We start from the raw sequence: 15,788 nt of genomic DNA, 5'->3' as shown, positions 1-15,788 counted from the left end.
TCCTTTCCATTCTCTCTCTCTCTCTCTCTCTCTCTCTCTCTCTCTCTCTAAATGTTAGATAAGTCTAAATGACAACAGAACTGCTTCTATGTTCTTATGCCGGGCACACCCTAGTGCTTACCCATTTGTTCTTTTTAATTGACCTTTTTTTTTTCCTTAAAAGAAGAAAAATACTGTCCCGAAGAAGGAGCTGAAGGACAGTTAAGTTCCTTGATTTGCATCATCATTACTATTTTCCAGTGATTTTGATGTTTTTAAAAGCTTAAATGTACCAGTCGCATTAGCCATAATCATGATCTTATGGAAACAACTCTTGTGCTGATGGATATTTTCACAGTGTATAACAATTAACGCCCTTTCATTAACCATTGCATATACTTACAACTTTCTGTTTTCAAAATTTTAGTAGCAACTTTGTGAAAAACAGGATGACTATGGCCAAAGGAGTCCTATAACAACTCTCTTTCATTTTGAAACTATTTTACGTGATTAACTGCTTTTGGCTAAATTAGTAAGTATGTTCATTAACAAAGTGTATGTGGCTATTTTAACATAGGACTTGGTTAATCTAAATGGATTGATTTGTTGCCTGTATGGTCGCATGTTAGAAGTTTGAGTGAGGATCATGTAAGAAACAAGTAGCCACTGCCCTCTACTTTTAATATTTATTTTCCATCTAAATAACTTTCTTTTGTTTCAAGTTTTGCATCTGAAATTGGTTGTTCCTGGCTTATGACTGTTACAGGGATGGAATTATTGCAAGTGGAGCAGCTGATGATGCTATACGGTTGTTTGTAGAGAGCAAAGATGGCTTGGTATGTAATTCTTTCACCCTCCCATTGTACATATTTCCATGCAAGCAAGAAACCATGCTTCCGTATTAGTTTCCTTCTCCTATCTTTGACAGAAGGATGGTTCTATAAATTCTAGCTGAAGTATTTGAGCATATTGTCCTGTAGTTCTTGAGTGGATGGTCACCCCTCTGCATTTATACCTTTTAGGTTTGAAGTAGCCATTCAGCAGATTAATCTATTTTGTGGTCTTACTGCAGATGAATGGACCTTCATATCAATTACTATTTAAGAAGGAGAAGGTCCATGACATGGACATAAATTCAGTACAATGGTGCCCTGGGGTAGGATTTCCTTTCTGAAAAATTAATGAGGTTTTTTTTTTTTTTCCGTGCTTTCATGCGCATGCTCATAAAAGCTGAAATGAATATAAGTCACAAATATAGATAATTTTTTTTTTTTGCATGGTAGAGTCTGGTGGTTGGCTTAGTTATTGGGTTCTTTTTGCCTTTTTCTGAACTGATGGCGTAATGATTGATTTGCTAGTATTGCTCAAACCCATGCATTTGAAATGGTGGCAAGGTCATCTAGAAAGGATTCAAAATGAAGACAACTTGTGATTAAATGTACATTTCATTAGCTTTACTGTTCTGGTCTGAGTTTTAGACTATATTTCCCTCAATTGCGCCGTCAATGTTTACTAAGCAGCCCAACAACCACATCGAGCTAGAATTTGCCTAGAATTTCACCTTTTTACTTTTATTACTGCATCTTTCTTTGTTTGTATTCTATAGGATTTTTTTCTTTCAGAGCTGTTGTATTTGGGAGTTAATTGTTAACAGAATCTCGTTGGTAATAGAAGCCTGAATTGCTTGCACTACCCTGTGATTGTATCTTAAAACGAATTTTCCTTGTGTCTGAACTTTAGCTAACATTTCCATTTTCATTATTGTTGAAACTAACAGGAAAAGCATCTACTTGCTTCTGCAAGTGATGATGGGACGATAAAGCTTTGGGAGCTGGCAACTTTGCCCTGATCAAAATTTTGTTAAATTCGTTTCTTTATTCTTCTTTTATAATACCTCTGGGGTTTACATATGTATGATTTCATAAATTTGAATAAGTGATCTTGTAATGGTTGTTGTGGATTTGACGAAGACAAAGTCAAGAAATCAAATATTATTTGTTAAGGAAAACATGGCTGAAATGATAGTCGAGCAGAATTTCTGTGTATAATGTGAGAGAAAAACAAAAAAAAAAAAAAAGGAAGAAAGAAATGCTCGATTCTAATCTCTCTCTGCTTGGAGTGAACGAAAGCAGACTTGTAACTTAAAACGATTTTCTCTCGTCCCGTCGATGAGACGACTCTGTCAGGCAGCCGATGCACGGTGGATACTGGCCGTCTTTTCTGATCTTGGTCACCAATTTTATTAATACAAAATTGGGCGTTGAAGAATTTAGGGGAAGAAAAGAGAGTAAGAAAAAACTAATGTGGAAAAAGATAGTAATAGTTTTTGTCAATTGTCACCTTCAGAAATGCCCCAAAGTGACTTGCACCACTCAAACGGTGGAGCCTCGTTGGAAGGTGGGCTGGGTTTTTTCCAAGTTTGGATAATACTGATACTGACCAACCTCACAAATTGCATTTTCTATATATCCTGAATGAGCTGGTACATATCAGATTGATTATTTCTCCCTAATGAAGCAGTAGCAGCTTATCTGAGTAAATAGATGAACGAAAGCAATCTCAACCTTACTTACCTGAGAACTAAATCAAAGCTCATTTTTCGTAACTAAAAAGATTTTACCAGATTCATCATTACATTGCCTACAAAACAAAACAATCTGAAGCAGCAAAATAATCACTCGGGCAAATATCACACGCAAAGAGAGAAAACCAACCATTCGCATGTATTTTTTTTTTTCAATCTTGATTAGAAAACAAACAAAAGATTTAATAATTAATTAACACCTGTTTTCTATTCTAAATCGGCCAGAATTTGCTGTTCTTCCTTCTTCAATCAAAGCTGCACGAGCTGACATAATCCCACTGGGCACCAAAGAAGCCTCGAATGCAGAACAATCGATCCAATCCTTCAAAAGCTGTTCCTGACCCCATATTTCAGGAATCCAAACCCTGCCTGCCACTTCAATCCTATGCCTCCTCAGTCTCTCCCGTCCATTCTCTTCTTCCAACTCTTGAGCCCTCATTGCTTCTTTTGTTAGGTCGACAACTACTGGAGGCGGAGCTGACGAAGACTGACCCTGTAACGAGCTTCCCTCGTTATTAATTTCTCTACCATTTCTATCACTGTCATATTGGCAGGTTTCCATCTCTGAACTTCCTGTCTCAACATGAACGACGTCGTCAGGCTGCTGATAATCACTTGCCTTGGGTTCTTCCGGAAGCTGGGGATGAGCTTGCTCACCAGGCTGAACGGTATGGTGGGTCATTTTTGTGGGTTCTACGTTCATGAAGTTGAAACGAAAAGCCTTGTTTCTTCTTTGGCTGATATCGTTTTGTTGAAAGAGGAGCGGAGAGGAGAGGAGAGAAGAGAGGATTACATTTACATGGAGAAATGGAGTTTAGTGTGTGGGGGAATAAAACCAAAGAGAATGGGTGGGGAGTTGGTGTACACGTCATCTCTTTGGAAGTGGGTGTGTTTCTCTCTTGTAGTTGTATGGTAAGTGACAAGTGTACGTGTCTTGTTTCAAGATGGTTATGATTCCACGGTGTGTGGTTTAGTCCCAAGTCTGAATAACACTGAAAAAGGAGTGGAAAAAGAGGGTTCAAGAAAGGAGAGAAATTTTGTACATGATTGCTTGGATGGATTTTTGGAAGGATTGTGAGGTTGATGTTGATCTTGGGCTACAAACCTTATGATTTTTGGGATAAATTAGCCAATCAGGTTGCCACTTTTGATTTGACGAACTTTAACTAAATATACTATAAATACAAATGAAGAAATAATGTTCTTTTTCATGTAATAAGAGTTGGACTCCTTTTGTAGATATTTTGTTTTCTCAGATGCACACCTCAACTACCCTCTCCCCTCTCGAACCTTTTGTTTTGTTTTGGTCCTCACTTTCTTTCTCTTTCTAAAAATTCTCGGCCCCTTTTCTATTTTATTATATATATATATAAGTAGTGTACACGTGTAAATACATATATGTATATACATTTTTCGACACATTAATTTTGTGGAATATGACCTTCTCCTCTTTGGATACTATGGAGCTTTCTTTAAAATTGAGCAGACACTTGCTTTCATATCAATCTTATTTGAATCTTTCATTCAATATGCACAACTTCTAATGATTTTTATCGAAAAATATTGTTTTTTTTTTGTTGTAATTAAAAATTATAATAAGATATTTAGATGTTTAGTTTGTTGAGTATATATGGTTTTTATTTGCATTATCTATGTTTTGTTTCTGTTATTTTCTTAACCTTTTCTCAGTTCTTACATGGTTTTGGTAGATCTCGTTGATGTTAATTTTAATTGCAAAAATCTTATGGAGTAAGACACATTTTCTTATGATTAATTTAAGAGATTACATAATTTATTTTGATAAAAAAAAGTTTATTGATAATTAATTTATAAAAAAGTACCAAATGTTCAATTATAATGATCAATATCATATGATGCATGATATGTATCATTCAATACGTTATGATATTAACGAAAAACGATACAAAATAATATGATGTATTATATTTAATTAAGTATAAAAAATATATATATATAGTACGATACAAATAATACGGTACTATATATTTTTTACAAATTTTATTTTATGTACTTATTCAAAACCCATTTTTTTTATTTATTTTCTTTTGGATTGAAACATAATACACTATTTTTTATGGATATCAATCTTCAAGATTTAGACTTTACAAAAATAAATAAATAAATCTTTTTTTGATTTCGACATGTTCAAAGCACATATCTTATTTAAAAATATATATTTATTGAATAACATGAGAGTTTAAATTAAAAAACAATTTTGTTCAACTTAAGTCATACAATCTTCAATTTTGTTAATGAATACAATTTTTTATTTTTACATGTATATATATATATATATGTTATTTTATAAAAAATTTTAAAAATTTTAATTATATGTTACTATATGATACAATACTCAATAGTTAAAAATAAATTTCAACACATAATACGTATATAAATTTAACGATTATAAATTAAGCTCAAGCTGGAGAGAAGGCTAGATAAGGCAACGAAAACAATCATTTTAGTTAGCTATTACTGACGAAATAAGGATTTTTGCCATGAAAAAGAAAGAAATGGAAAAGAGATTCTAATAATAATAATAATAATAATAATAATATAATTGAGTGAACTATAACACTTAAAATAGGCTCCTTTTTATTCCCACTTCATCCATTTTCTTGTCTTTCTGGACAGTGAAGCACTCCCTTCACTTTATCATATTTCATAATGTTTAGATGTGATCTACAATTTGTGCATTTGTCAAATGCTGGTTTCACATTATTAATAAATTTTCACATAATGTTTAACAAATTTCATGAATTATTTAAAAAATTTTAAATAAATGATTATTTTTTTATTACGTTCAATCATATTTTTATATACATACGCAACGCTAACATGCTGGATGCAAATACTATATGATCATATCATATCAATAGATCATGTCAGCACCAAACGACATAATATAATAAATGATATTTCAATTAATAATAATTAGTTAATTATTAATCACAAGGGACTATTTGATTCAAAATAAAAAGTACATTAAACTTAATTGAATGTAATAAAATAATAAAGATTTATTTAATTTTTTTTAAATAGTATGCCTAATATTTTTTTTACTTGACACATGTAAATAGAAGGTATAGAGTATAAAAGAGTTAGAATTTATATAATGAATTCTTGTCTCTTATGTAAGGAAATAATTTTTTAACATTTAAACTTTGAAACTTTCAATTAGAATATGCTAAAATTAAATCTAGAAGGGAAAGAACGAAATCTAAGATAAAAGGGGGTGATCTCTCATTGAATTTGTATGTCAAAAAAATTAATATTGATATCATATATTTAATACTAATATAATATTAATTATTGTTTTATTATCAGTACAGATTAATTAATATTAATAATATAAAACAATAAATCTAATAATAATAGGAATATCATGAATTGAATCCTCTTTCCCAAATTCAAAAAAAAAAAAAACTTTAACAACAACAATCATTTTATTTTAAAGTTTATTATATTATTAAATTTAAAATATTTATTTTTGTATCACATTTTTTAGATTTAATATATATGTAATAAATTGCTTTTTCTAAAAGTTGAGTAAAAAAAAAAAAGGTAAAAGTGAATTATGAGTAAAACAAGCTTTAAATGTACTTGAGGAAATTGTTTTCCTTTCCTCAAATATGGAAAACAATTTCCAAAATTTCTTTACGTTTTTCTGTTGACCAAAAACTTTTTGTGTTCCCAAACACCAAAAAATTCAGAAAATAAGTTCCGAGAACATTAGTTACCAAGCGAGCCTTAGTAATTGAAGACATGGATGCGGAGTCACTATGGGCAGTTCTTCTGGACTTCCAGCCCAAGTATAAACTTATTAAAATTGTGGAAAGCACCCCAACAGTTTTTGTAATTAAGTGAAGAACCCCATAAGTTTTTGAAAACTGAAAGCTAACGAAGTTGTTTTCGAAAAGTTTTTCACTTTCCTCCCATGAACTTTCAAAAACCACAGGCATTTGTCAATCTCATGCTGAAAGACTCCAAATCCTTAGCAAGAATAGTCCAAAACTTAGCCCAGACAAAACAATTGCACAAAGGAAAACAACTTCATTGTCAGCTAATCTCATCTGGTTATAGACTATGCACTTTTCTAACCAACCATCTTCTCAACATGTACTCAAAATGTGGTCAACTAGACTACTCAATCAAACTGTTCGAGAAAATGTCTCAAAGAAACTTGGTTTCTTGGACTGCTATGGTAACTGGGTTTTCTCAGAATTTATATTACTTGGAAGCAATAACAACCTTTTCCCAAATGAGAATTGCTGGTGAAAATCCGACCCAGTTCGCGTTTTCGAGCGTTATTAAAGCTTGTGCTTCTGTTGGATTGGTTGAGTTTGGGAAGCAAATGCATTGCCTTGCATTGAAATTTGGGTTTGGTTTTGATATTTTTGTTGGTAGCAATTTGGTTGATATGTATTCCAAGTGTGGAGTTATGGTTGATGCTTATAAAGTTTTCCAAGAGATGGAGTGCAAAGATGAGATCTTGTGGACTGCTTTGATTGATGGATATGCTAAGAATGCTCTTTCTGGGGATGCGTTGTTGGCTTATAAGAGTATGGTTAATGAGAGGATTGCTATTGATAAGTTTGTTCTTTGTAGCACTTTGAGTGCTTGTGCAGCATTGAAGGTTTTAAATTTTGGGAAATGTCTTCATTCACTTATAGTGAAGAAGGGGTTGGACTTGGAGATCTCTGTCGGAAATGCTCTTACTGATATGTACTCAAAAGTGGAAGATATGGATAGTGCCTCAAATGTGTTTGGAATTGACTCTGAGTGTAGAAATGTTGTTTCTTGTTCTTCATTGATTGATGGGTATGTCGAGATGGATCGAGTGGAGGACGCTTTAAGTGTTTTTGTTGAGCTGCAAAGACGAGGAATAGAATCTAATGAATTCACTTTCTCAAGTTTGATCAAGGCTTGTGCTAGCCAAGCTTCACTTGAGCAAGGGGCACAGCTTCATGCTCAAGTGATTAAATTCAATTTTGATGGAAACCCTTTTGTTTCTTCGGGTCTTGTAGATATGTACGGAAAATGCGGGTTGCTTGATGATTCTATTCAGGTATTTGATGAGATTGAAAATGCAAATGAAATTGCATGGAACTCAATGTTAGGCGTCTTTGCTCAGCATGGTTTAGGAAAAGATGCCATAGAAATATTTAACAGGATGAAGAATGAAGGAGTGGAACCAAATGCAATAACTTTTGTCAGTCTTTTGAGAGGTTGTAGTCATTCTGGCTTGGTGGAGGAAGGGTTAAGTTTTTTTTATGCCATGGAGAAGAGTTATGGAGTAGTACCTGGAGAAGAGCATTACTCTTGTGTTATTGATTTACTTGCTCGTGCTGGAAAGCTTAAAGAAGCTGAAGATTTTATGAGCAAGATGCCGTTTGAACCAAATGCCTTTGGATGGTGTTCTTTACTTGGAGCTTGCAAGATCCATGGTGATCAGAAGAGAGGTAAAGTTGCTGCAGAAAAGTTGATGCAGCTTGAACCTGCAAATAGTGGAGCTCCTGTTTTGCTTTCAAATATTTATGCTAAGAAGCAGCAATGGGAAGAAGTGAGAACATTAAGGAAGATGATGCAAGATGGTAATGTTAAGAAACTACCAGGTTATAGTTGGGTTAATGTTGGAAACGAAACTCATATTTTTGGTGTTGAAGACTGGTCTCATCATCAAATGAAAGCAATTTATGAGAAGCTTGATGTTCTTTCAGACCAGATAAAGAAGGCTGGGTATGTTCCTTGCACAGATTCTATTCCCTTGGATACGGATGTCAGTGCGAAGGAGAAGATACTTAAGCATCACAGTGAGAGGATCGCCATTGCATTTGCACTAATAAGCATGCCAAGTGGGAAGCCAATCATTGTAAAGAAAAATTTAAGGGTGTGTGTGGATTGCCACTCTGCAATTAAGTACATTTCTAAGGTGACTGGAAGAAAAATTATAGTCAGGGACAACAGTAGATTTCATCATTTCTCAGAGGGGTTGTGTTCTTGTGGAGATTTCTGGTAAGGTTTGGACATCTTGAAGTTTGACAATAAATTCATGCACTTGACCCGCTACTATACTCACCCAGTAATGTGTGAGAGCAGTCGAAATTGAATGATCTTTGCCTCAATGTTTACGAGTAAGATGATTGTTGACGAGGAACCAGATAAAAGCAAGAAGTCCTACACAGCAGACTGAGGACAGCAACTCAACCATCGCATAAAGGCTAAAGCACAGCATATTGGAGAAAGGCGACATTGTTTTATTTTCATCAGTCGTTGCTAGGCAGATTTCATTGATTCTTTACTTGGGGATTGATAAGATGCTATCGTGTTTGTATACCTGTACCTGCTGCATCAGATGGGAGTAAACATCTGACATTAGGTAATAGTTTATTGCTCATTATCCTTAATAAAATTGAAAACTACTAGAAATAGAGTGGTAAATATAAACCTTATGGCTAAAATAATTGAAAACTACTACATTAGTATATAGGGAGGGGTAAAGCAATCCATTGGGAGCAAAATAGTTGATTTTCTAATGGAAATATGGACTAGGACGAAGTTAAATTAAGCAGCTCTCTTTGAATGCTATGCCCAGTAGGAGCAAAACAGGTTGGCTTCCGGATAATCTGCAGGTGAGCTTGCTGTGAGCCAAAGGAATATTTAATAACAAATCGTTGGGGGCACTACAAGATCATATTAACAACTGAATAAACACACTAAGAAATCTCATCTTTACTTTCATCACGTCCACTCTGTACAAGCTACTTAAAGTTTTATTCAAATATGCTCTGCCGAAACAAGCTATAACCTAAACTTTGAGAATTTTAATTAACTTATTGAGGAAGTGGGGGCAAAGGTAGTTGATTGCACTGTAAGGGAACAGACTATATAGAAGCAACTACTAACACACTACATTTCTGCTACAGTTTCGAACAAGCATTCGCACTAGTAGCCCAAATCAGAAACCAGTAACGAAGAGGACTGTGCAGAACTAAGCAGGGATTTCAGAGTGAGGCCAATAACTACATTGGTCAAGATGCTATGTAGAAAATCATTCAAGCTCTTGGATAGCGTGAACGTCCTTTCTTTTTAAGGAACTCAGGGATCTCCACTGAACCACCTTCACTGAAAGAAGGCCGCCGATTGATTCCAAGACCAATGTCTCCCTGTGCTAGCTGACCTGCCTGCATTTAAACCAGAATCAAGTATAAATTGGTGAGAAAGAGACAGAAAGAGAGAGAGAGAGAGAGAGAGAGAGAGAGAAGAGAGAGTTAAGCAATACCTGGAGTGGCCTCCCTTCACTTTCTTCTTGACGTTTAAATCCCGTGGCAATTAGAGTAATACTTACCTAAATAAAGGCCCAAATGATGTTTGCCATTAAATCAATGGTTCATATTGAGGACAATGAATGTTGCAGCTAGGCATATTGCTAGTCAGTGCACACATGACCTTGTTTAATAGCCTAAACGAAGAACCAAGAGAGACAACCAGCCTATATGGCTTTCATCATCAATTCAACAGTTCACATTAATGTCAACGTGAATTCTGCATCTAAATTTGGCCTTATTTTACATGCCTCTGAGCATATTTTACCTAACATATCTACAAATCAAGGATTAAATTAGCCTTGGGGAAGCAGAGATGCAATGCCTATGCTAATTTCATTGATAGATAAGGCAGAGACACTTTCCTGGTAATCACAAATTAAACACAGGAGAACTAGCTACTAATGTAAACACAATAAAGGCAGGCCTCTCTTATTGGACCAACATGTAGTTAATCCATAGAGTCCATCTGTTGCCAGGTTTTAATCTGACTTTTCAGAATGTTTAATTCATTGAATTGCTGTTAATGCAAATGCTTGATTAAAAGTACAGTTAGATGGCAGGCCTACTCAAAGCTAGGTTGATCAGGATGCAGGTATTTGGAGTCCAAACTTTGGCATGAGTATGTAAAGAACAAACATTAACTTACTTGGCCACTAAGTGATGGGTCTATCACTGCTCCAAATATTAAATTGGCAGTCGGATCCACAAGGTCATATATAACCTCAGCCGCAGCATTAACCTACAGAAAACTCCCAGATGTCAAATGGTGCATATGAGAAGGGAAATAAAATATGGAGGCATATTGTAAAACAAGCAGAGCATTCAACATACTCGCGGTCTCCAGTTTTTAATATTTCAGTCAGTGTCGACAATTTCTGGTTATCGGTGTGTGTGTGTGGTGGGGGGGGGGTGGGGGGGGGGGGGTNGGGGGGGGGGGGTGTAGAGGAGGATATTAACTGTAAGTTGTTGTGAGCAATGTGCTGAATGGCTATTGTGTGGATAATACAACTCTTGCATGATATCATTGAGAAACACTTGCAGTTCAAGGGCCAATCATGCATCAGGATGGAAAAATATAACAACACTGTTAAGAACTTGACCAACAGAGGAACATTCCTACAATCTTGGCCAAAGATATTGAGAAAGCAATAGGTATACAAGAGCTCAAACGATAATTCAAACGTATGTGTCAAGTAAATTAATGGCTAAAGGGGTGATATTTCCTACAATTGCTTCCCTCTCTAAGGGAATATGCCTATTTATCAGATATGGTGGTGCTGCTCAGCCTGCAATAACTCTTCTCTTACCTGGAAGGGCTGCACTCACATATAACCCACACCTTTGAGAGCCAGATATAGAAAAAGATTAAAGATGGATAAATAGGTAGTAGAGGTAATGTTTACCTGTACATATAGCCAGCTCCATCCCACCCCCCTCCCCCCCTTCCAAGACAAACACACAGACACACTGAGTGAGGGATTTAGAGACAGAGAATTACCTCAAACAAGGTTAAATCACTTCCACCAGTTATGTTCCATACAATTCCAGTAGCCCTTTCTATACCAAGATCTAATAAAGGGGATTGGATAGCATTTAGTGCAGCATCTCTTGCCCTTGTTTTCCCTACAAAGCAGAGAGAAACAATATTAAAATAATAATCAATCTGGGACCAAGTGACTTGGCAATGAAAAGGCAATTTAGGAAATTAAATTGCCAATTAATAAACAAAAAGCATCATGATGAGAAGACATCATGAGCCACATGACATGAAAAAATTTGTTTCTTTCAATATCTGACATCAATACGTACTGCCGATAATGGAAAGAAATGGACAAGCGACAATCACTATTATTTTTGTATGAGGGCAAAAAAAAAAAAAGAGGTAGAAACTTCATGCATTCAAAGTTGAAGCCGTGCCAAATCCTCTTCTGAGAAAAATAAAGTCCAATCTAGGTCATATTTAGCATCTAAAACACAGGTGAGAAACATGTAACATGATGGTGAGCCAGGCTCTCACAGAAAGATATGAACCAGGAGGTAAAGCTAGAAAAATCTCTATTTTTCATTTTTACACCTGCTATTCTCTCCCCATTTTTTCCTTGCGTTCTTTTGCTCAGTAAAGGTAGGAGAATATGTGTGATGAGACAAACAACCCGAAATTCTGAAGCCTAAAATATAATGCTAAAGATCTCTTTGATTTACCAGTTGCAGTTCCTATCCCCATCAGTGAAGAGCCTGCATTTGCCATTATAGCGCGCACATCAGCAAAATCCACATTCACTAGCCCTGGAATCTGCAATCAGTAAACTTACAACCAATTAGAGTGCAGAAGTATGGTTTATGCTGCCCAAACCATTACGCATAAATGGGTAGTCATGCAAATATACTGATTTTAGCAGGCTTAAAGCTCAAACTCTAAGGTTCCATTCCAGAACTCTGGTGTCAATAGATTCGGCAGCACCAATGACCAAATTTATCGGGACTATCTAACACAAATATTTATCACCAATTTAGTCTGCTAACATATAGACCCTGGAACATATAGGTAACCTAAGGATAAAGGTCATGCTTGATAATAAATCAGAGTTACCAGAATAAAGGCTCAAGATATTTCACCAAAAAGTGCACCCCCAAGCAGTATATGGATAAAGGGTATATATCAACATACCACTAGTACCACCCAAAGCCTAAGGATCCAAAACTTCATATTGAACAGAAAAAAAAAAAAAAAAAAACAGCAGCAGCAAACTATTAGCTCAACATTGCCATCTAATATGCTAGGGCAATAACTAAAGCAAAACTATTTGGGCCCCAAATTTAAGGTGCACAAATGTTCCTATCACCTGAGGATTATAATATATCACAAACACATTCCCACATATTTCTCTTCACATGATCATCAACAAAATTGGAAGGAAATTGGTAATTTTCAAGGACAATATGAGGAGAAAATGATATTACACTTATGTTTCTTTTGTATTAATATTTGGGTTTCAATTCAATCATGAAACCATATAGTTAGATTAGGAGGTTTTCAACAGTTTCTTCAGGCATCTCATACCGTAATTATATCAGAGATACCACGAACACCTTGTCGAAGAATATCATCAGCCAGATTAAATGCTTCTGTTACTGGAGTAGACTGGGAAACTGCAGTCAACAACTTGTCATTTGGAATAACAATTAGCGTGTCGACATTTTCTCTCAGAGCTGCAATTCCTTCCTGTGCTTGAACAGCCCTCCTTCTTCCCTCAAAGGAAAAAGGGGTAGTGACAATACCAACAGTTAATATACCCAAGGTCTTTGCAACCCCAGCAATTACAGGAGCTCCACCAGTTCCTGTCCCTCCACCCATTCCAGCCTGCAAATGCAAACTTGAAGTCCTAGGTAAAATATAAAAGAACAAGACTAGAAGACAATAAAGCCAAGATCCCACGTGTTAATCCTAATTTTTGACTTAGAAAACACCAAGTGCAACAGTACCAGAACAAAAGATTTTGCAACTGGCAATTTAAAGAACTAACGTACAAGAGCAAGAATGAATCACGAATTCAATTAGGTCATGAGTCATCAAATACAAGACAAATCAAACTTTAGGAAACAGTAGGACCAGATACATAACAAAAATATTATGGATGTTTAACTTAAATGGCTATTAATACACATCTAATACTCAGAAAGTAATAACAAGTTGAGCTTGCAGTTGGAGATTAAAGCATATTTTTTCAACTCCCTGACTGTATAAACTTTTCATGAAACTAATTAGCCATTCAACTGATTGAACAGGTTTTATGAAACAAGAACCACATGTCAGTAGCTAGATTAGATGTGTTTCTCATATCACCAATAAATGTTCACTATCAATAGGCCAATTGAAATATTTTCTTTCAAAAATATTCTTGACTCCTAGAGTGATCTAGTTAATGAATAAACAGAAAATAAAACTATTATTCTAGTGCATAGCATATTTTGCTCGATTTTGTGTGTACAGTTTAGATTCAAAAGACACCCATGAAATCAGATAAGTCAGAATATAAGTAATAAACCAAATGCTATCCAAATGATTAGAATTGTAGATGGATGGCTACTTACTGTAACAAAAACCATATCAGAACCATAAAGAGCCTCTTCTATGGACTCCTTGCTTTCTTTGGCAGCGTTCATGCCAATCTCAGGGTTCCCACCAGCACCAAGACCCCTAGTTAGCTCCTGACCAATTTGCAAACGATGCTCAGGAAAGACAGGTGACATTTTCATGGCTTGAACATCAGTGTTAACAATCCAGAACTCTACACCCTTCATTGCACTCTCTATCATGCGATTAACAGCATTGGACCCACCGCCTCCAACCCCGATAACTTTGATCTTAGCTTCATTATAGTTACTTGAACCAGACATGTCTCCTAAGCTCTCTGTTACACTTCCACTAGAACTATCCTTTCTTGGATTGGTTACTGTATTGTTCCCTTCACCTCTAAGCATTGAAACTTCAGGGTGCAGATTCAGAAAAGGGTCTTTATTTTGATATGGACTGACACTTTGAGAGTTGGCAGAACATCTAAAATGTGGCATGGTAGACCTTTGGCCAGCACTTGAACACCCACTCTTCCCATCACACATTTTAAGGCAGCCAACTCTCCCTAAAAGATTATCCATTGACACTCTACCTCCAAGAACATTAAGTACCCCCATTGGTCTAGCATCTGAAGGTGTAAAATAAGGCGATATAGCAGCCGCCATTTTGAGGGAACCACTAAGGACACAGATTTACTTAAGATACGATACAAGCCAGAGAATTTAGAGTCTCAAAATAGCTTAAATTTCAAGTTGCAATGTCAACTTTCTTTCAGTACCTGCATTAAACACTCAAAAAATAGAAATAAAAACTATATTAAAAAAATATTTAGAAAAAGCCAATTAGCTAAAGTATTATCAGTGTCTTCTTGGCAATATGACCGTACAAATAAAATAAATAAACCTTAAAACTAAAAATAAATGCAAAAAGGATATAACTTTCTAAATTCAAGAGCACAAAAACCTAGTAAAATGTGAATTATAACATCAAACAAGTTGCCAAAATACAATCAGAAAAAAAAAATCCAAGACAAAATATCTAAAACGCTTCAACTTTAAAGTTCACAGCAACCAGATTCACAATTCATAACAAAAAAAAAAAAACCCAAACCTTGCAGCTAAAAGCCAGAACAAAATTTTCTTTAAAAAAAGTGTATAAATTAATAAAAAAGCACCAAAATGGAGAGACAATGGCGGCTGGGTCTTCAAGAGAAAGAGAAAAAGAAAACACCTGAGAGACATGCAGAGTCGAAAACACGGAAACAGCAAAGTTCCCCAAAGGCATTTGGGTGCTAAAGCCCAACAAGGACTGGAATGGGAAAGGGATTTTTTGTAGCAGGGCTTGAATCTCTTTTCGACTTTAGCTATGCGATTTCATTTGTCAGGTTGCTGTTGATAAAAAAAAAAATAGTACTCCAAAATAAAAAAGAAATGAATTTATTTATGGGCAACGGCTACAGGTTAGATTTGTGAATAGTGCCCCTCATCGGCCAGGGACAGGGTTTAAGTGGATAAACCCTTAAAATGCCTGGCCCTTAAAATGCTAAACCCCTTTTTTTGTTCCACTATTTTCCGAGGTTTTCATTGGAGGGAACCCACAAAGAGTTGCGAGCCCAATGTTGTCATGCTGATACATTTTGCGGTCCAGAGAAATGATTAGGACCGTTAAGTGAAGTGGCCCTTTACATTGTCTTTCTCACTGTTGATTGTTGAGAATTGAGTTTTTCCATCTGTTGTTCCAAATTTGGATCTCACGTTGCTCTACACAGCTTATTTTAATTCATATCTTTTTTTTTTATTTG

The 15,788-nt window shown here is 35.4% G+C and overlaps 4 protein-coding genes across 4 annotated transcripts in view; 2 read left to right on the top strand and 2 right to left on the bottom strand.

Annotated features, from left to right (window-relative positions):
- The window catches only part of LOC18598234 (protein CIA1), a 4,736-nt gene extending 2,737 nt beyond the window's left edge, over positions 1-1,999 (top strand). The window contains 3 exon segments of the mRNA XM_018122128.1: positions 728-815; positions 1,052-1,135; positions 1,757-1,999. Coding sequence (XP_017977617.1) covers positions 728-815; positions 1,052-1,135; positions 1,757-1,828 — 244 coding nt within the window. The 3' untranslated portion in view covers positions 1,829-1,999.
- On the bottom strand, positions 2,416-3,417 carry LOC18598233. Its single transcript, XM_007027672.2, has one exon. It carries the CDS (start codon positions 3,264-3,266, stop codon positions 2,757-2,759), a length of 510 nt encoding a protein of 169 aa, XP_007027734.2. The 5' UTR covers positions 3,267-3,417; the 3' UTR covers positions 2,416-2,756.
- LOC18598232 (pentatricopeptide repeat-containing protein At4g33170) lies at positions 6,470-9,013 on the top strand. The gene has a single exon (XM_007027671.2). It carries the CDS (start codon positions 6,522-6,524, stop codon positions 8,601-8,603), a length of 2,082 nt encoding a protein of 693 aa, XP_007027733.2. The 5' UTR covers positions 6,470-6,521; the 3' UTR covers positions 8,604-9,013.
- Positions 9,281-15,478, bottom strand: LOC18598231 (cell division protein FtsZ homolog 2-2, chloroplastic). Its single transcript, XM_018121777.1, has 8 exons — positions 15,218-15,478; positions 14,005-14,765; positions 12,974-13,273; positions 12,115-12,205; positions 11,411-11,535; positions 10,559-10,651; positions 9,867-9,932; positions 9,281-9,768 (listed from the first exon to the last, which is right to left on the bottom strand). The coding sequence occupies exons 2-8, from the start codon at positions 14,650-14,652 to the stop codon at positions 9,640-9,642; spliced, it is 1,452 nt and encodes a 483-aa protein (XP_017977266.1). The 5' UTR covers positions 14,653-14,765; positions 15,218-15,478; the 3' UTR covers positions 9,281-9,639.

This window comes from Theobroma cacao, chromosome 5 (genome assembly GCF_000208745.1).
Source record: "Theobroma cacao cultivar B97-61/B2 chromosome 5, Criollo_cocoa_genome_V2, whole genome shotgun sequence".
NCBI classification, from domain to species: Eukaryota; Viridiplantae; Streptophyta; class Magnoliopsida; order Malvales; family Malvaceae; genus Theobroma; species Theobroma cacao.
The sequence above is the reverse complement of the archived record's forward strand: the minus strand, read 5'-3'. Positions and strand labels throughout refer to the sequence as shown.